The sequence below is a fragment of the Rhinopithecus roxellana genome, chromosome 4 (genome assembly GCF_007565055.1).
Source record: "Rhinopithecus roxellana isolate Shanxi Qingling chromosome 4, ASM756505v1, whole genome shotgun sequence".
Lineage (NCBI taxonomy): Eukaryota > Metazoa > Chordata > Mammalia > Primates > Cercopithecidae > Rhinopithecus > Rhinopithecus roxellana.
This window is the reverse complement of record NC_044552.1, coordinates 74677822-74698182: the sequence shown is the minus strand read 5'-3', so window position 1 is coordinate 74698182 and position 20361 is coordinate 74677822. Positions and strand designations below refer to the sequence as shown.

General features: G+C 42.0%; 1 protein-coding gene across 1 annotated transcript in view; it reads left to right on the top strand.

Moving 5' to 3' along the window:
• AFG1L (AFG1 like ATPase) overlaps positions 1 to 20361 on the top strand; it is a 221276-nt gene that overhangs the window by 27839 nt on the left and 173076 nt on the right. Inside the window, exon 2 of the mRNA XM_010382494.2 lies at positions 2494 to 2717. Coding sequence (XP_010380796.1) covers positions 2494 to 2717 — 224 coding nt within the window. The remainder of the gene's footprint in view (positions 1 to 2493; positions 2718 to 20361) is intronic.

Here is a 20361-nt window from a genome sequence, read left to right as displayed (position 1 = left end):
GGGATACCTAGAGGTTGAACGCACCTAGATGCGTTCACCAACCCAGAAGCTCTCCAAGTCTTCTTGAGTGTTTACAGAGCCAATCTCTAGCCCCACCTTCCTGGGGTCAGTGCGTGGGGCTGCAAGTTCCAACCTTCTACCCACTTGGTCTTTCCGGCTACCAGCCTGACCCTAGAGTCACCTCCTTAACATAAACTCAGGTGTGATGCAATGAAAAACAGAAAACACTCCTATTACTCAGGAAATTCCAAGGGTTTTAGGAACTCCATGCCAAGGAATAGGGACAAAGATCAAATATATTTCTTTTTATGTCACACTGGCAAATATCTCAAATTGCCGGGAACCTTTAGGAACTCTCAACCTGCATCTCCAGCTTCAACATTGAACCCAAACCTTATCCTGGTGCTGTGAGGCCCAGTGTTCCAGGATGCCCTTAGATTCTCTTTTACAGGCCTTAAGCACCTATATCAGTTAGGGTACAACTTAGGCTTCTGTAACAGAGACCCCAATTATACACTACTTTAAAAGCAAGATAGAAGTTTATTACTCACTTTTTGTTTCTTTTGGAGAGAGAGTCTCACTCTGTCGCCCGGGCTGGAGTGCAGTGGTGTAGCTCATAGCTCACTGCAGCCTCAAACTCCTGGGCTTAAGCTGTCCTCCCACCTCAGCCTCCCCAAGTAACTGGGACTACAGGCACATGCTAATTTTAAGCCTGGCTAATGAAAAAAATTTTTTTTTAAATTTCTTATTTTTAGTAGAGATGAGGTCCCACTATGTTGCCCAGGCTGGTCTCGAACTCCTGAGCTCAAGTGATCTGCCCGTCTAAACCTCCCAAAGTGCTGGGATTACAGGTGTGAGCCACTGTGCCTGGCCAGAAGTTGATTATTCTTTTACATAAAAATCCAGGTAGGCAATCCAGAGCTGGTTTGGCAGCTCAGCATTGTTGGAGAACCAGGCTTTGTGCGCTTGTTGCTCTGCTTTATTCAACATTCTGTGTGCATCTCATTGCCTCTTCCAGCTGCAGTCATTACACTTTCACTCCAGTTAGAGAGAGGGGAGGAAAAGGGAGCCAGGAGGATATGCCCTTTTCCTTTAATGGGATATATCAGAACTACACACGTTTCTGCTCATATCCCATTGTTAGAACCTGCTCACATGGCCATACCTGACTACAAGAGAGGCTAGGAGATGTAATATGTATTTGGGCAGCCATGCATCCAGCTAAAACTTCTATTTAGAAAGGGGGAACAAATAATGGAAGACAGCCGTCCCTATCTCCAACATTCATAGTATATTTAAGGACTTTTCCCCCTCTTTTGGGGAAAACATGGACCTAACATTGTGATTGTTAATTCTTTTCACTAAAGTAATTTTTATGTTATTGTGACAAAGGAAACACAATGTTCAATGAAATGAATAAAATGCTGGCAGAGTACCTTTGGGAAATCTTGTTCTGAAAAATGTGCCAGGTCGCTGCTGTTTATTGTTACTTCTAAACAGTAGAGAAGGAGTTAGCTGCTCATTAAACCTGCCCCAGATGAGGAATGGAATTATGGTTGGACCTCGCCACAATCATTTCTCTCCCAGGAGAGGCTAAAAATAGGATCAGAACACCACCCTGCTTTGAAGCAGACACTCTTGCTGTGTCTCAACTCCATGTCCAACTCCCTAAAGGTTATGGAAAACAGAAAAATATCTTAGAAGCAGAGGGCTGAAATCGATGTGGTAATATCTGAATGTTGTGTTGTCTTTGGGTAGAGAATTAAGGAGCAGTGGAAAACCCTTGGGACTAATCTTGATGTCTCTGCCTTGGTGCTTAAGAACCAGAATTAGGGCTAAGTCAAAGAAAGGCAACTCTCTTGCTTTGGGAAGGAGATGAGCACCAGTGGCTCTTTTAGTGGACTGGAAGCAAAGCAGAAGCTGTAGTAGGAATAGGCCTTCTGGAAGAGAGGTTACAATTATAGTTTATGGGTTTGGGGTTTATTTCCTTTTGTTAAAATAAAACAATTAGAAATATATTCATAGTTTAATTTTTTTTTTTTTTTTTTTTTTTGAGACCGAGTGTCACTCTGTCACCCAGGTTGGAGTACAGTGGCACAATCTCTGTTCACTTCAACCACTGCCTCCCAGGTTCAGGCAATTCTCGTGCCTCAGCCCCCCAAGTAGCTGGGATTACAAGCGTGCCCCACCACACCTGGCTAATTTTTGTATTTTTAGTAGAGATTGGGTTTCAACATTTGGTCAGGTTGGTCTTGAACTCCTGATCTCAAGTGATCCACCTGCCCTGGTCTCCCAAAGTGCTGGGATTACAGGCGTGAACCACCATGCCTGGCTGAAAATGTATTTTATATTATTTTTATCAAAATGACATTTACAAAAACTGCTCAAATAGATGTAACTAGTTAAAAGTTTGAATTTGACCCTTACAAAACATGTAGAGCACTGTGAAATGTATTTAAGAAAGTCTAAAATTTTATATGTTTTTGTTTATAGCCTATACAGTTCAGACATCTGAGAGCATGGCCCCAACTGCCACTTCAGAGACTTATTTGAAAGCTTTGGCTGTTTGCCATGGACCTCTGGACCACTATGATTTTCTGATCAAAGCTCATGAGCTAAAGGATGATGAACATCAAAGAAGAGTCATACAGTGTTTGCAGAAATTACATGAGGACCTTAAAGGATATAATATAGAGGCAGAAGGCCTTTTTTCAAAGGTGAGGCTTGTGTGAAGTGAAAGATTAAACAGTTAAAAGTGTAAGCATTTTTTAAAATGGGTGCAATGCAGTAGGGCACAATCATGAAACAGCTTGAAAAATTTCTACCAGTTCCTTTACACAAATTCTGTTGGATCCCCATTCCTAGCCTTTTGATGTTCCATAGCTTTCTTTTGCCTTCAGGGATTTGAATAGCTTCATATTCAAGTATTTTAAAAATGCAGTCCAATCTAAATAAAAACTTCTATGGAAATCAAAGCTTTCCCTTTCCTCTAGCTCAGGTCTCATCCACGGATCAGCGTGGAAAAGGAAGAGTGATGTGTTCTTTCCCTTTTCTTCCTCCTTCTTTCTCTGTTTGCCTGACATCTCTAGGGTCAGAATGAGAAGAAGGAAAGATTAGAGTGAAACAGCAGTCGTAAGCGACCAGTTAGTTATTGGGGCCTTTGTATGGTAGATGCTGACATGCTAGCTCTTTGTTGAGGGTCTTAATGGTGGGTTCTTCAAGACTCCCCTGGGGACCTCCACACTTCTCCAATCTTTGACTAACTTCTTATGACTCTGGAGAAGCAACTCACAACCCCACATTCTTCTGACACCCCCTTGCCCTTGCCTGTAGGCTTCTTGGGTGGGGTCCTTTCAGGACAATTTTTTTTTTTTTTTTTTTTTTTTTTTGAGACAGAGTCTCACTCTGTCGCCCAGGCAGGAGTGCAGTGGCGTTATATCTTGGCTCACGGCAACCTTTGCCTCCTGGGTTCAGGTGATCCTCCCGCCTCAGCCTCCCAAGTAACTGAGTCATAGGCATGCACCACCACACTTGGCTAATTTTTATATTTTTAGTAGAGATGGGATTTCACCATGTTGGCCAGGCTGGTCTTGAACTCCTGACCTCAAGTGATCCACCTGTCTCGGCCTCCCAAAGTGCTGGGATTATAGGTGTGAGCCACCGTGCCTGACCTGGAACATTTCTTGTTGGGTCATCTTTTATGGTGTCTGTGCAGGCCACAGGAAGCATAACATCTTCTTTCTCTACTCCTTGCTGCATGGGCGGCCTCAGTCAGCCTCCTGTCCTCAGACTTTTGCAAGCAAGAAGCAGGCACTAATTTCTGTCTTTGTCATGCATATCCCTTCCTCCTGGGGATGTATATCAAGTTCTCCCAAGAACTCTTCCACACCCTGCTCTGGCAGCTGCTTGCGCATTTTCTTACCTAGGCAAGCATCCAGCTGGGGAGAGCGATGTCCATCTCAATTTATATTCAATCCTTATCTCTTTGGATGCTTCTCTTGGGAACCCCTCTTATTTGTTACGAGATATCTGAAGGGAACACCACGGCACCCTACCCAGCTAACAACTTTATACCTTGATCACTCTCTTCAGTTTCACTTTGGTTTTAGGGCTGTTTTGCCTTTTGTTGTTGTTGTTATTATTGTTGTTTTAAACCTAATTCCTGCATGGATGTGACTAGTGTGTCTATTTATTTATTTATAGATGGATTCTTGCTCTGTTGCCCAGGCTAGAGTGCAGTGGTGTGATCTTGGCTCACTGCAACCTCCACCTCCCAGGTTCAAGCAATCCTCCTGTTTCAGCCTCCTGAGTAGCTGGGATTACAGGCATGCACCACCACACCCAGCTAATTTTTGTATTTTTAGTAGAGATGGGGTTTTACCATGTTCGTCGGGCTGGTCTCGAACTCCTGACTTCAGGTGATCCGCCCATTTTGGCTTCCGAAAATGTGGAATTACAGGCATAAGCCACCGCGCCTGACCTATTTATTTATTTGAGACAGAGTGTTACTCTGTCGCCCAGGCTGAAGTGCAGTGGTGTGATCTTGGCTTACTGTAGCCTCCACCTCCCAGGTTCAAATGATTCTCCTGCCTCCCAAGTAGCTGGGATTATAGGCGCCTGCCACCATGCCTGACTAATTTTTGTATTTTTGGCAGAGATGGGGTTTTGCCATACTGGCCAGGCTGTTCTTAAACTCCTGATCTCAAGTGATCCCCCTGATTCGGCCTCCCAAAGTGCTGGAATTACAGATATGAGCCACTCTGCCTGGCCTATTTATTTTTGGAGATACTGCCTCATTCTGTCACCCAAGTGGAGTGCAGTAGCACGATCATAGCTCACTAGTAGCCTTGAAGTCCTGGGCCCAAATGATTCTCCTCCCTCAGCCCACTGAGTAGGCTAGAGCTACAGGCATACACCACCATACGTCACTAGTTTTTTAATTTTTTGTAGAGACAGGATCTCACTATGTTGCCAGGTTGGTCTTGAACTTCTGGCCTTAAGCAATCCTCCTGCCTCAGCCTCAAAAGCACTGGGATAATTGGTGTGAGTCACCGCATTCAGCTTATGTCTTTCTTTAGAGTGAATGGGAGCTTATTTTCCCTGGTCCTCAGCTTTGAGCTTTTGTTGACTCCATGACAACAGGAAAACTCCTGTTCCTTATCTAATATAGAAGCCAATAGTCTCATCTTTAAATTCTGGAGAACGTTAATAGTAATAAGAGTTAAAATATGGTCCAACCTAAGAAACAAGTTTTCCTTTAATTGACTGTCCCCATCCCCTGCCAAATATGCTTTTACTGTAAAGTCTTTAGAAGAAAGGCACCACAGAACAACATTAGTAGTACTTTACTTAAAAATGAATGAGGGGCCAAATGCAGTGGCTCATGCCTGTAATCCCAGCACTTTGGGAGGCCGAGGTGGGCATATCACCTGAAGTCAGGAGTTCGAGACCAGCCTGGCCAACATGATGAAACCCCGTCTCTACTAAAAATACAAAAATTAGCTAGGTGTGGTGGCAGGTGCCTGTAATCCCAGCTGCTCAGGAGGCTGAGGCAGGAGAATCGCTGGAATCCAGGAGGCGGAGGTTGCAGTGAGCCAAGATCACTCCAGCCTGGGTGACAGAGGGACTCCATCTAAAAAAAAAAAAAAAAAAAAAAAAAAAAGAATAAGGGCCAGGTGTGGTGGCTGAACCTATAATCTTAGCACTTTGGGAGGCCAAGGTGGAAGGATAGCTTGAGGCCAGAAGTTTGAGATCAGCCTGGACAATATAGGGAGACCCTGTCTCTACAATACAAATAAAAAACAAACAAAAATGAGTGAAAGTAATTTTACTTTTTAATAAAGCTCCTGAGAGTATAATTAGTTTATTTTTACGTAAAGAAAATGTCTTCCCATTGTGTTAACACTATTAGTTGAAAGAAATAGAGATTCATTTAGATTGCAGAAAGAAATGGAGATTTAGAATGAGATTATATAAGAACGTAGCAATGAAAGGCACCTCCATGACACAGCTAGGCCTTACAGTGCTCTGCCATTCATATCATTCATTGTCTTGGTTCACTTGGGCTGCTATAACAAAATACCATAAACTGGGTAGCTTATAAACAACAGAAAAAGATTTCTCGTGGTTCTGGGTGCTGGGAAGGCCAAGATCAAAGTGCTGGCAAATTCAGTGTCTGGTGAGGGCCTGCTTAACTATTCATGGACAGCTGTCTTTTCACTGTGTCCTCACATGGCTGAAGGGACAAATGAGCTCCGTCAGGCCTCTTTTGTAAGGGTACTAATCCAACTGAGGAGGGCTCTGCTCTCATGACCTCATCACCTTCCAAAGGTCCTACCTCCTAAGAGCCTCACTTTGGGGGTGAGAACTTCAGCAGATGAATTTTGGGGCAATGCAAACATTGAGACCACAGCACACACTTACTTTTTTGTTCCTTTTCTCTCATGTCTGCTTCAACTTCTACCAACTTCTTAATTCTCTCTATGTGTCTGTAGTTTAAATTCCTGAGTAAGGATCTCATAGCTCAACCAATGACTTCATCCCTGTTCGGGTAGAGCTTTCACACTGGGTTTCTTAGAGGCCGTTAACCAGTGTAAAGATTGACTTACCTATGTTCCCATGCAGGGCACCTCCTGTGAGCATGGCAGTTGCTCTCAGAAGTGAACTGTGAGTGTGGTGGGCACCATGAGTGATCAGTCTAGCACGATGGTTGTAGGTAATAATGATGAATTATTTGTTTGTTTTTTTTTTTGAGACGGAGTCTCGCTCTGTCGCCCAAACTGGAGTGCAGTGGCCGGATCTCAGCTCACTGCAAGCTCCGCCTTTCGGGTTCACGCCATTCTCCTGCCTCAGCCTCCCGAGTAGCTGGGACTATAGGCGCCCGCCAGCTCGCCCGGCTAGTTTTTTGCATTTTTTAGTAGAGACGGGGTTTCACCGGGTTAGCCAGGATGGTCTCGATCTCCTGACCTTGTGATCCGCCCGTCTCGGCCTCCCAAAGTGCTGGGATTACAGGCTTGAGCCACCGTGCCCGGCCAAATTACTTGTTTTGATGACCAGCCTCTTTTTCCCATATTTCTCAAAGTTTATAGGTGAGTAAAGAACCAAAAAGTTTGAAAAATATAGACTGCTTATGTACTGCATATCTAGTTATATGTGATATATAGGGATATATTTGCATATAGTATATGAACTATAACATATAAAACTATGTAATTATATAGTTTGCGATACAGGGGGGCATCCAAGTAAAGTACAGTTTAGTTACGTGGCCTAGCCAGGAAACAACATGTTGTACTCAACTGGATATTTTGGTTATCTGAGATTTGAATTGCTTTCCTGAATTTTATATCTTGCTCCCTTTCTAGTCCTCTTCCTTTTGGAAATATATTCCTTTTTTTTTTTGTTTTGCTTTTGAGACAGGGTCTCACTCCGTTGCCTAGCTGGAATGCAGTGGTGCAATCATGGCTCACTGCAGCCTCAACCTCCCGGGCTCCAGCAAGCCTCACACCTCAGCCTCCCCAGTAACTGGGACTACAGGTGTATGCCACCACACCCAGCTAATTTTTTTGTATTTTTTTTTTTTTTTAAATAGAGATGGGGTTTTGCCATGTTGTCCAGGCTGGTCTTGAACACCTGAGCTCAAGCAATCTGTCTGCCCCAGCCTGCTGGAAATATATTCCTTTTATCCCTCCTCCCTACTCTGTAGCATCCCTAGGACTCATCTTACAGTGGTTGGTGAACTCCCATCCAATCACAAGTATCCTGTAATTATTAACTTACTTGGTTGAGGATTCAACAACGGTGGTTTTTTAAAAAATCATTGGCTCTTCTTAGGGGTATTTTCCCATACATCCACCTTTGATATCTGAGTTGGCTATGATGGGCCAGCTAGTGAATAACCCTGGTTTTATTGGGTAGTTAAAATCTAATGTAAATGTAAGATTTGATATGGCAGGTAGAGTTTCAAATGTGTCTAACGAAAGGTCCTATTTGTTAAATCCTAGTGCATGTGAATAAATGTTTAGTAGGTAGAGAAACATATTTTTCTAATAGTATTTGTCTTATAGCCTGTCTCCCTCTCTTCCTCCCTCCCTCCCTCCCTTTTGAGACGGGGTCTTGCCATGTTGCCCAGGCTGGTGGTGATCTTCTGAGTTCAAGCAGTCCTCCCATCTCGGCCTCACAAAATGCTGGGATTATAGGCATGAGCCATTGCTCTTGGCCCTTATAGTTTCCTAAACCCACTGAATCTTTATTTTAAATAAATATTTTATTTAACAATTTAAACATTTTTAAATAAACAGTTTTATTTTTTATTTATTTTTTGAGACCGAGTCTCGCTGTGTCACCCAGGCTGGAGTTCAATGGTACGATCTTGGGTCACTGCAACCTCTGCCTCCTGGGTTCAAGTGATTCTCCTGTCTCAGCCTCCCGAGTAACTGGGATTACAGGTGCCCACCACCACGTCTGGCTGATTTTTGCATTTTTAGTAGAGACGGGGTTTCACCACATTGGCCAGACTGGTCTCAAACTCCTGACCTCAAGTGATCCACCCGCATTGGCCTCCCAAAGTGCTGGGATTACAGGTGTGAGCCTCTGCGCCTGGCCCCACTAAATCTTTAAAATACTGAAAGAGATCCAAACATCTAGCATAATTTGAAGAAAAGTATATAAAACTTTAGTTTTTGAAGAGAATAAAGATGACACAGACCTATTTTTTTCTAAAAACAAACACTGATATGCCAATTATCAGAAAAGGAAACTTTGGGCTATTAGGTTTTCCAGTGATGGAAAAACTTTATTTGGAGAGTTCTTTATTCTGGTGCTATGGTTTGATATTTGTCTCTTTCAGAACTCATGTTGACATTTAATCCCCAGTGTGGCAGTATTGAAAGGTGAATCCTTTCAGAGGTGACTGAGTCATGAGGGCTCTGCTGTCATGAATGGATTAGTCCATTCGTGGAGTAATGGGTTAATGGATTAGTGGATTATCATGGAAGTGGGACTGGTGGCTTTATAAGGGGAAGAGAGTCTTGAGCTAGCACACTCAGCCCCCTCACCATGTGATGCCCCTGTGTCATCTGGGGCTCTGCAGATAGTCTTTACCAGCAAGAAGGCCCTCACTAGGTGGGGTCCCTCAGACATGGACTTCTCAGCCTCTGTCACTGTAAGAAATAAATTCCTTTCTTTCTTTCTTTTTTTTTTTTGAGACTGACTCTCACTCTGTTGCCAGACTGGAGTGCAGTGGTACAATCTCAGCTCACTGCAACCTTCCCGAGTTCAAGCGATTCTCCTGCCTCAGTTTTCTGAGTAGCTGGGTGTGCCACCACGCCCAGCTAATTTTTGTATTTTTAGTAGAGACCGGGTTTCACCACTTTGGCCAGACTGGTCTCTAACTCCTGTGCCACGTGATCTGCCTGCCTGGGCCTCCCAAAATGTTGGGATTGCAAGTGTGAGCCACTGTGCCTGGCCCATAAATTCCTTTTCTTTATAAATTACTCAGTTTCTGAGTAAAACTCTGACTTTGGACTGTAAACCTTTGCCTTGGGTATGAAACCTTGGCGTTGTTGAAAGAATAGTGGAAACTGTAAGGGACAAGTTTCACCACAGCACAGTCTTCTCTCTCTGATAGGCCATCCGAACAGCTAAGGAGAAGACAGATCACTCAAGAACTTAAGTTGTTTGTTAGCTACAGCATTTCTGCTGCTGTGATACACATTTAGCCATTTTGGAGGAAAGCTAAGCAGTACTGACTGCCCATTTTCCTGAACTTTAAATAACAAAAACTATTTCTCAAGATCTTCATTTTATTATTAAATTCAACTAATTACTACCTGTTTAAAAATAAATTTCAGAATATCTGAAACTCAGTTTCTGTTATAAGTGACAGAAAATGAACTAAGACGTGGTAAGTAGGATTTATGATTTTATGAACTTTGAATTTTGTTTTTAATATAGTTGTTTAAACTTCATTATGGGCTGGGTATGGTGGCTCTTGCCTGTAATTCCTGCATTTTGAGAGGCTGACATTGGAGGATTGCTTGAGGCCAGGAGTTTGAGCCAGCCTGGCCAACATAGGTAGGCCCCATCTCTACAAAAAAAAAAAAAAAAAAAAAAATTAGCTAGGCATGGTGGTACATGCCTGTGGTCCACCAAATTGGGAGACTGAGGTGGGAGGATCACTTGAGCCCAAGAGGTTGAGGCTGCAGTAAGCTGAGATTGTGCCACCGCACTCCAGACTGGGCGACAGAGAGAGACTGTCTCAAAAAACAAAACAAAACAAAACACAAATAGATTTCATTATGGTGCAGTTATTTTTTTTCCCTCATTGTACTCCTAAGAAACTTTCTGTAAGTCTATGCTATAATATTAAAATAAAGTATACCTTCTTCATAAGATACCAAATTTATTAACCAAGGTGAAAAAATTGCTGACAAACTACCAGGCTGGTTTCACCTACCTATGTAATAATGTTTTCTCTAATAAATTAACATTTGAAGATGTTATGAGCAGATGACCATGCCATATGAGCAACAAACTATGAAGAATGAGCATTTATAAACATGTTACTTTTGTTATTGAATAAAATTTACAACCAGGTTAATCTGACACATTTAATGTATGCATAATTGTTATTGTGCTGTGAGGTAATTAGGCATAAATGGTAAGTAGTTCATGTAAATCACTATAATTAGAATTACTTTTACACAGCCAAATCAAGCATTTCCAGAGTCAGGGAGGGAGAGAATTAAATAGAGTATGGAGCTACTCTGAAAATCTGTGTTTCCATTAATCAGGGGTCTATAGGCAGCCAGGTTTTTTCATCTCTTAGGAGGAGACATTGTAGCGCAAGAGACCTAAGAATTGGGAGCCACAGAACTCCTTTCCTTTTTCTCCTGCCCTCTACCAGATAATTTTCAGTTTTTCCCTAATGAGAACTTATTTCCAACTCCCTTTTATATCCTACCATCTTTTATTTGGATACACCCTCCTCACCCTTCCAAGAACAATGCATGAGGCAGATGGAAAAGAACTCAATTCTACTATTGCACTCAGAGCAGCCACAGGCAATACATAAATAACTATATTCCAATAAATCTTTATTTACAAAAACAAGTGTCATGCTGGATTTAGCCCATGGCCGTAATTTGCTGGCCCTTGCTCTAGATGACTGCTACCTGACTAGGTATAGAGAGCTGGTAGATGATTACCTAGTCTAGCTTTCCAGTTTAATATTCCATTACTGTATTGTATCCCTGCCTCTATTCAACAGGAACTATTCACTGTTCCATTAAATAGACAAACAAATAGAACAAAATAGAAAGTTCAAAATATACATGGAAACTTGATATATGATTGAGTTGACATTGTGAATCAGTAGGAAAAGGATCATCTATTCACTAAATTAGCATGGGATCATTGGTTATCTATGTGAAGATTAAAATAAAATTAGGTACTTACCTCAAGCCTGTCATCCCAGCACTTTGGGAGGCCGAGAGGGGCGGATCACGCGGATCACGAGGTCATAAGATCAAGACCACCCTGGCTAACATGGTGAAACCCCGTCTCTACTAAAAAATACAAAAAACTAGCCGGGCGAGGTGGCGGGCGCTTGTAGTCCCAGCTACTCGGGAGGCTGAGGCAGGAGAATGGTGTGAACCCGGGAGGCGGAGTTTGCAGTGAGCTGAGATCCGGCCACTGCACTCCAGCTTGGGCGACAGAGCGAGACTCCGTCTCAAAAAAAAAAAAAATGAGGTACTTACCTTTAGAAATAAATGCCCTAAATTTAAAGTGAAACTTAAGAACTTCTTGAAGAAAATATAGAGGAATAACTTTATGAACTTGAGAAAAGGAATAATTTCTTTTCTTTTTTTCAAGATAGAGTTTTGCTCTGTTGCCCAGGCTGGAGGGGAGGGTTGTAGTCATGGCTCACTGCAGCCTTGACCTCCTGGGCTCAAGCAATCCTCTTAGCTTAGCCTCCCCAGTAGCTGGGACTACATGTGCATACCACCATGCCTGGCTAATTTTTTGTATTTTGTAGAGACGTGGTCTCACCATGTTGCCCAGGCTGATCTAAACTCGTGGCCTCAAGCAGTTCATCTGCCTCAGCCTTCCAAAGTGCTGGTGTTACAGGCTGAGCCATCCTGCTCAGCCAGAAGAATTTCTTATACAAGATATGAAAGTCCAATATATATATATTCATATTGTCCTGTAAATTGAAAAAAAATTAAAAAGTCCAGCTTATAAAGGTAAACACCAATACATTTGACTATGTTAAAATTTAAAACTTCTAGTTAACAAAAGGTACCATAGAAAAAGTGAAAAGGTAGACAACAGACTGGGAGAAAAGATTTTTCATCAAAAATAATTGACTACTGGCTGGGCACGGTGGCTCATGCCTGTAATCCCAGCACTTTGGGAGGCCGAGGTGGGCGGATCACCTGAGGTCAGGAGTTTGAGACCAACCTGGCCAACATGGTGAAAGCCTGTCTCAACTAAAATTACAAAAATTAGCCAGGCGTGGTGGTGGGTGCCTGTAATTCCAGTTACTCGGAAGGCTGAGGCATGAGAATCGCTTGAACTCGGGAGGCGGAAGTTGCAGTGAGGTGATATCTGCCACTGCACTCCAGTCTGGGTGACACAGCGAGACTCCATCTCAAAAAAAAGTTGATTATGAATCACTCTCTAGAATATGTAAAGAACCCTGACCTGGTGCAATGGCTCACGCCTGTAATCTCAACAGTATGAGAGGCTGAGGGTTGGGAGGATCACTTCAGGCCGGGAGTTTGAAACCAGCCTGAGCAACATAGCAAGACCTCCTCTCTGCAAATAATAATAATAAAATATAAAGAACTTCTACCATGTAATAGAAAAACAAACAACCCAGTAGAAAAATAGACAAAGGAGAGTATCTTTTTTTTTTTTTTTCCAGAAATAACTAGAAGATGCCACAAGACTGGATAAACAAATCAGAATGTATTTATAAAGTGGAATGTTGCTTAGCATGGGGATGATAAACTATACATTCAGGTGGTTAATACTGAGGAGGAAGGGGACAAGGGAGGCTTCAACTATAATTAATGCTTTATTACTTGAATTTTGAAATAAATGTCAACATAGAAAGATTTGATAAACCTGGAGGGTTGGAGGGTGGGTAACGTGCTGTTCCATAGAGTGTTCAATTTTGCCTCTTTGTAATATTCCATTGTGAAAATATTTTACATGTGATTGTGAGATATTTCAACAGGTTAGATTTTTTTTTTTTTTTTTTGAGACAGAGTCTTGACCTGTCACACAGGCTGGAGTTCAGTGGTGCGATCTCGGCTCGCTGCAACCTCCGCCTCCTGGGTTCAAGCAATTCTCATGCCTCAGCCTCCCATGTAGGTAGGACTACAGGCCACCATGCCCGGCTAATTTTTGTATTTTTAGTAGATGCTGTGTTTTACCATGTTGGCCAGGCTGGTCTCAAACTCTTGGCCTCAAGTAATTGCCCACCTCAGCCTCCCAAAGTGCTGGGATTACAGGTGTGAGCCACTGTGCCTGGCAGCGTTAGTTGATTTTTTTTTTTTCATTTTGAAAAAATTACAACTTTTCTTGAAAATATAATTTTAGAGTCTACTAGTTCAGCCTTTCCTTCTTACAAACAGACTGAGGGGCTGGGTGTGGTGGGTCATGCCTGTAATCCCAGCACTTTGGGAGGCTGAGGTGGGTGGATCACTTGAGCCCAGGAGTTTGAGATGAGCCTGGGCATCATGGCAAGACTTCATCTCTAAAAAATGAAAATTAAAACATTTAAAAATCCAAATAGACTGTGGAAGGGGAATTATTAGCACAGTTCTCAGAAAGGCATATGAAATATATTTATAAGAGGGTTTTCGCAATGCAATATTTTCCTCTTTCTGAAATTTCATAAACTGAATACATATAAATCTGATCACACTCTTCTCCTGCTTAAGGCTTTCAGCCTCCTCCAGATAAAATACAAACTCAGCATGTTCTTCAAGGTTCTTGAGAGCCTAGTCCCTGCCTTTTGCCAACCTCCTCTGCCATTGTTCTCTGCTGGCAATAAAAGCCCCAGCTATAATGACCTGCTTGAAGATCCTTGGATGAGGCTGAGACCTTATTTTGTTTCTGGGTCTTTGCTAAAGCTGCCCACCCCGCATCCTTTTGTTATGGCTCATCTCACATTGCCTGCTGGTGACCACATGCTTCTCTGGTAGATATTTTCTTTCTTTCTTTCTCTTTCTTTCTCTTTCTTTCTCTTTCTTTCTCTTTCTTTCTCTCTCTTTCTCTCTCTTTCTCTCTCTTTCTTTCCTTCTTTCCTTCTTTCTTTCCTTCCTTCCTTCCTTCCTTCCTTCCTTCCTTCCTTCCTTCCTTCCTTCCTTCCTTCCTTCTTTCCTTCCTTCCTTCCTCCCCCTCCCTTTCTTTCTTTCTTTCCTTTCTTTTTTGAGATGGAGTCTTACTCTGTCATCCAGGCTGGAGTGCAGTGGCACGATCTCAGCTCATGGCAACCTCCGCCTCCCAAGTTAAAGCGATTTTCATGGCTTCAGCCTCTGAAGCAGCTGGGATTACAGGCATTTGCCACCATGCCTGGCTAATTTTTAGTAGAGATGAGCCAGGCTGGTCTTGAACTCCTGACCTGAAGTGATCTTCCTACCTTGGCCTCCAAAAGTGCTGGGATTACAGGTGTGGGCCACTGCCCCTGGCCGGTTTTTCTTTTCTTGGTCTTCTGGGCCTGAAGAATCCCAGCCCACTGCCTAGCACAAAGTAGGTGCTCAATACTCAATTCATGTTTGTGGAACGAACGAAACATGAATGAATAACAAAGCCATCACTAAAGAGTCACAGAACCTATCTGTGTGTCTGTGTGAGAGGATAGGTGTCTTCATTGAGTGCCTGTATCCGCATATGTCTCTGTGAATGTGTCCTGTTCTCATTCCCTCCTTAACATCAGTTCTTAGCTAACCCTGAAGATGCCTGGAAGGACAGTTTAATTTCTCAGATTCAGAAAAACAACAGTGTTCAGAACCAGGGATATTTTCCACATCTTTCTTTTGCTGAAGCCCAGATTGGCTTGAGAATAATGCTCGTATCTTAGTAGTGGACTGAATTAGTAGTGGACTGGAGTAGACCAGACCTAGCAGAGCTTCACCTAAGCCAGGCCAAAAGCAGAGTATCAGGTAGGAGCAAAGTGAACATGGAAGGATTTGCCAGAAAACTAGCCCGCTGTCATTTGTCTCCCAGTGGTGATGTAGGAACTTATAAATGTTTGTGACTTGAATGCATGAGACATCAAAAAGTCATTTGCATCTTTAAATTGTGTTATAATCAGAAATTGAGCTATTTCTTACACTAGTAGTTTTAGAGTTTTAAGCACACCCCCATCTTATTTAGATACTTAAATAGGCTTAATTATGCTAGTAAACTGAGCAAGTTGATGTATTATACTTTAGGTTGCCGAGATTCTTTTGCAAATCAGCTAAAGACATTTCAAAAACCATTTTCATTTAAAGAGAATTTATGGGTGCTAATATATAGTTCAGTTTTTTAGTTTTTAAAGATCTTCTTAGAAACCTGAAATGATCTACTTTTATCAAAAAGTGGTCCATGTTGAGAATGCTATAATGCCAGTTTTTAAAAGATGTAATTATGCTCAGCATTCCAGCTGGAATCATTGTTTCTGATTCTATCATTTTGGGAGATAATAATGCAATGGTGGGGGGAATGGAGAGAAACAGGAAAAGTAGTATTCCTGCATTTTAAACAAATTGAAAACAACACTTTTTATTTTAACAGCACCACCCTTATTATCTAATTGTCCTAGTGGAAATGATGCCAGAGTAGCAGGTGGATAGTGACCCAGAAAGGCAGAGGACGTGCTATTTCAATGTATAACTTTGATGAGAATCACCTTGGATCATTTTTTAATGCTAGAATTTTGATATCATAGGGAACAAAGGATAATGTTAAAATCATTAAATCAAAATGTTTGGAATGATGGATGACATACATTCTTTTAGTTTGCAGTAAAGGAATAGTTTTGATAACAGGTTTGAAAGCAAATGTATACAATACAAATATGCAGATATTTTTGAATAATTTTAGGTTTAGTTCAAAAGTAAAAGTAATACAGTAATTAGTCACCTTACCAAATTTTTTTCTGTTTTTTTCCAACTTTTCATTTTGAAAAGTTTCAGCAATATACTTAGATCCACTAATGGTTAACATTTTGCCACATTTGTTTAACCTTCCCTCTAAATATCTTATTTTCTGGAACCATCTACAAGTCAGTTGCATCATAATACTTGACCCCTAAATATATCACATATAACGCCTCACAAGGACCTTTTCCTGCATAACTATATTATCATCATCACATTCTAGAAATTTAACACTCATTTAGTAATGTTATCTAACCTTCCAGGTTCAAATGATTCTTGTGCTTCAGCCTCCTGAGTAGCTGGGACTACAGGCACGTGCCACCACACCCGACTAATTGTTATATTTTTAGTAGAGATGGGGTTTCACTACTATGTTGGCCAGGGTGGTCTCAAACTCTTGGCTTCAAGTGGTCTGCCCATGTTGGTCTTCCAAAGTGCTGGAATTACAGGTGTGAGCCACTGTACCCAGGCAGAAAATAAATTCTTTAATCTTTTTTTTTTGGGGGGGGGGATAGTCTTGCTCTGTTGCCCAGCCTGGAGTACAGTGGCATGATCTCTGCGTACTGCAACCTCTGCCTAATGGGTTCAAGTGATTCTCCCACCTCAGTCTCCCGTGTAGCTGGGATTACAGGTGTGTGCCACCATGCCTGGCTAAGTTTTGTATTTTTAGTAGAAATGGGGTTTCACTATGTTGGCCAGGCTGGTTTCGAACTCCTCACCTCCCACCTTGGCCTCCCAAAGTGCTGGATTACAGGTGTGAACTACTGAAATTCTTTTAAGTTATTTTTTAGTTTTTAATTTTTGTGGGTACATAGTAGGTGTATCTGTTTATGGGGTACATGGGATGTTTTGATACAGGCATGCAGTGTGAAATAATCACATCATGGAGAATGGGATATCTGGCCCCTCAAACATTTACCTTTTGTGTTATAATCAGATTATATACTCTTTTAGTTATTTTAAAATCTACAATTAAGTTATTGACTATAGTCATTCTGTTGTGCTATCAAATAGTAGAACTTATTCTTTCTTTTTTTTTTTTTTTTTGAGACGGAGTCTGGCTCTGTCGCCCAGGCTGGAGTGCGGTGGCCGGATCTCAGCTCACTGCAAGCTCCGCCTCCCAGGTTTACGCCATTCTCCTGCCTCCGTCTCCCAAGTAGCTGGGACTACAGGCGCCCGCCTCGTCGCCCGGCTAGTTTTTTTTTTATTCTTTAGTAGAGACGGGGTTTCACGGTGTTAGCCAGGATGGTCTCGATCTCCTGACCTTGTGATCCGCCCGTCTCGGCCTCCCGAAGTGCTGGGATTACAGGCTTGAGCCACCGCGCCCGGCCTCTTTCTATTTTTTTTTGTACCCATTAACCATCCCCACCTCCCCCTCCACCCCAGCCTCTCACTACACTTCCCAGTCTCTGGTAACCATCCTTCTACTCTCTGTGTTCATGAGTTCAATTGCTTTGATTTTTAGATCCCACAAATAAGTGAGAATATGTGGTGTTTGTCTTTTTGTGCCTGGCTTATTTCACTTAATGTAATGACCTCCAGTTTCATTCATGTTGTTGCAAATAACAGGATCTCATTTTTTTATGGCTGAATAGGACTCGTAACTGATGCAATTTTTTTTTTTTTTTTTTTTTTTTTTGCAGTTTATTTGCTGTTTTTCCTTCCTCAGGATTTTTTCTAACAGAAAGTTTTAATTTCAGTGGTCGTTTTTTTTGTTTTGTTTTGTTTTTTTGAGATGGAGTCTCACTCTGTTGTCGAGTCTGGAGTGCAGTGGTGTGATCTCAGCTCACTGCAACCTCCACCTCCCAAGTTAAAGCGATTCTCCTGCCTCAGCCTCTCCCAAGTAGCTGGGATTACGTGTGTGTGCCACCACAGCCAGCTAATTTTTGTATTTTTAGTAGAGACAGGGTCTCACCATATTGGTCAGGCTGGTCTCGAACTCCTGACCTCAAGTGATCTGCCAGCCTCAGCCTCCCAAAGTGCTGGGATTACAGGTGTGAGCCGCCACACCCTGCCTTAATTTCACTATTTTTAGTGTATCTATTTTTTTCCCTTATGGTCTCTGGGCCTATGTCTTGTGAAATAGTACACTTCAAGATTGTAAAAGTAAATTAATTGGAAAACATTTTATAAATCAACAGCTTTATAAGCTGTTGATAAGAAGGATTACAAGAGAAGAGGAATTTGATTTGATGGGCCCTGGTTCCTGAGAAGGTAGATGGGGTATGAAATTAAACACTGATAGAAGGTTGGAAGAAGGACAGGAAGAGGAATCGTTTTCCTTTGTAACAGGAGGAATGTCACGGGAGAGAGGAATCGTTTTCCTTTGTAACAGGAGGAATGTCACAGGAGGGAGGAATGGATGGGTGCAGATGTGGGTGGGATTGCAGTTTCACATAGGAAGTTGAGGGACTTTCAACCCAATGCCTTCTGTTCTCTCTTTATGAAGAAGTAGGAGACATCTTCTGAAAGTGATGAGTGAAATGTAGTTTTGCTTAATGGGAAGTAAGAAGGTTCCAGAGATTCTTTGCAGAGACACAGTGAACTCACTAGGGAAACAGAATTGTTGACAATATGGAGGGTCCAGAGAGAGGGTCCACTCTGCATGACTGTCAGACTTTTTTCAGCAATCCTCAGCAATCTGGGTGAAGTTCATGGAAGGGTATATATTTTAGTATGAGATTTTTCTTTTTTTAGCTATCTTTTTATCATTTGTATATAATTTTATTAAATTATGGTTAGAGTACGTTCGATTCTTTGAAATTTATTGAAGTTTTCTTTCTGGCTTAGCATATGGACTATATTTGAAATCATGCTGCTTGTTCTTGAATGTATTCTTGGTTTGTTGGGTTTAGAGTTTATATGGATGTAAATTGCTTGAACTTACTAATTGTATTATTCAGATCTTTGAGAGGGATGTGTCAAAGGATGTGGTGTTTCTTTTTCCACGAATTACAGGTCTGAGTATAAACAGGTATTGGTAAGCACATTATGCTTGCAGTCTTTGGTGTGATTACACATGCAGAGGTGAGCAGTGATGGGGAAATTCCCTATGCTGGGCCCTGCACCCAACAGATAAGGAGACAGCAGGTTGCAGAGTTGAGAGGGCTTACCCAGGGTCACCTAGCTAATCAATAGCCAGCCAGGATTTGTACCTAGATCTTTTGGGTTCAACTCTAATACTCTTCTGCCATATCTCTTATGCTTGGTGGAGGTAGGTGGTAGGTTATCACCGTCTTCCAACATCATCCTTAAGCTTACGATCTATCTGCACAATCTAAAAGGTGATGTCACTGGATCCTCATCAAAAGCCCATTAGAGAAGGTGTCATTATCCTACTTTACAAACTCCCTAAGATACAGGTAACTTGTGACAAATCTTATAACTGGTCACTAGAGAAACTGAATCATTTCAGATTTTAAAGTCTGAGTCTAATGTTACGTGTGTGCATTTTGGGAGTCCAGAATGTATCAGAGTCCTGGCAGAAAACACTTCACAGTAGATGTTTCAATAAAGACCAAATTTAGAGACTACATAGAGAGGCGTGGGCAGGCTTAAGGTAGCAAACAAGGGATGGAAGGGCAAAGGAGGAGACTGGTGAGAGCTAGAGCTGTGGCCTGAGGGATGGGCTGCTTGTTGGTCTGGAGGGATGTGGCTCTACTGAGACACATCTCTGAAGCAGGGAGGGATGGGAGAGAACGACCCATCCCTTTCTATGCCCTCTCTCCTATTTCCTGCAAGGAATGCCTCCCATGGGCTGAACCAGCCAGGAGCCAGCCAGAAAGGTCAGTCTCTTGGGGTACAGACAGGAGGGAGAAGGCATCAGGGGAGGGGAGCACATGGCGAATAACCAGCACCGAGAAACAGTGTAAGGGTGGAGTTCACTGTGATTTCTGAGACATAAGGAAAGTTATAGGGAATTAAATTTAAGGAAGGAAATTTAATAGAACAGAAAAATAGCGTTAAGTTGTGAGAAATCTAAATTGGGAGTGTGCAAATGATGTGGGTTCCTAAGGGACAGTCATTTTGAAGAAAACCATGTAAACCTTCCTCTCCCCGAAATCACTACTATTAATAAAGAATTAAAAAACTTCTTTAGGACCCATTTTATAGCCTTCTGATTAGTCTTACTTTTCTCCATTTGATTCTCTGATTTTTCCCTTAAGACATAGATTTTTAAGTGCCTTAAAATAATTTCAATAAT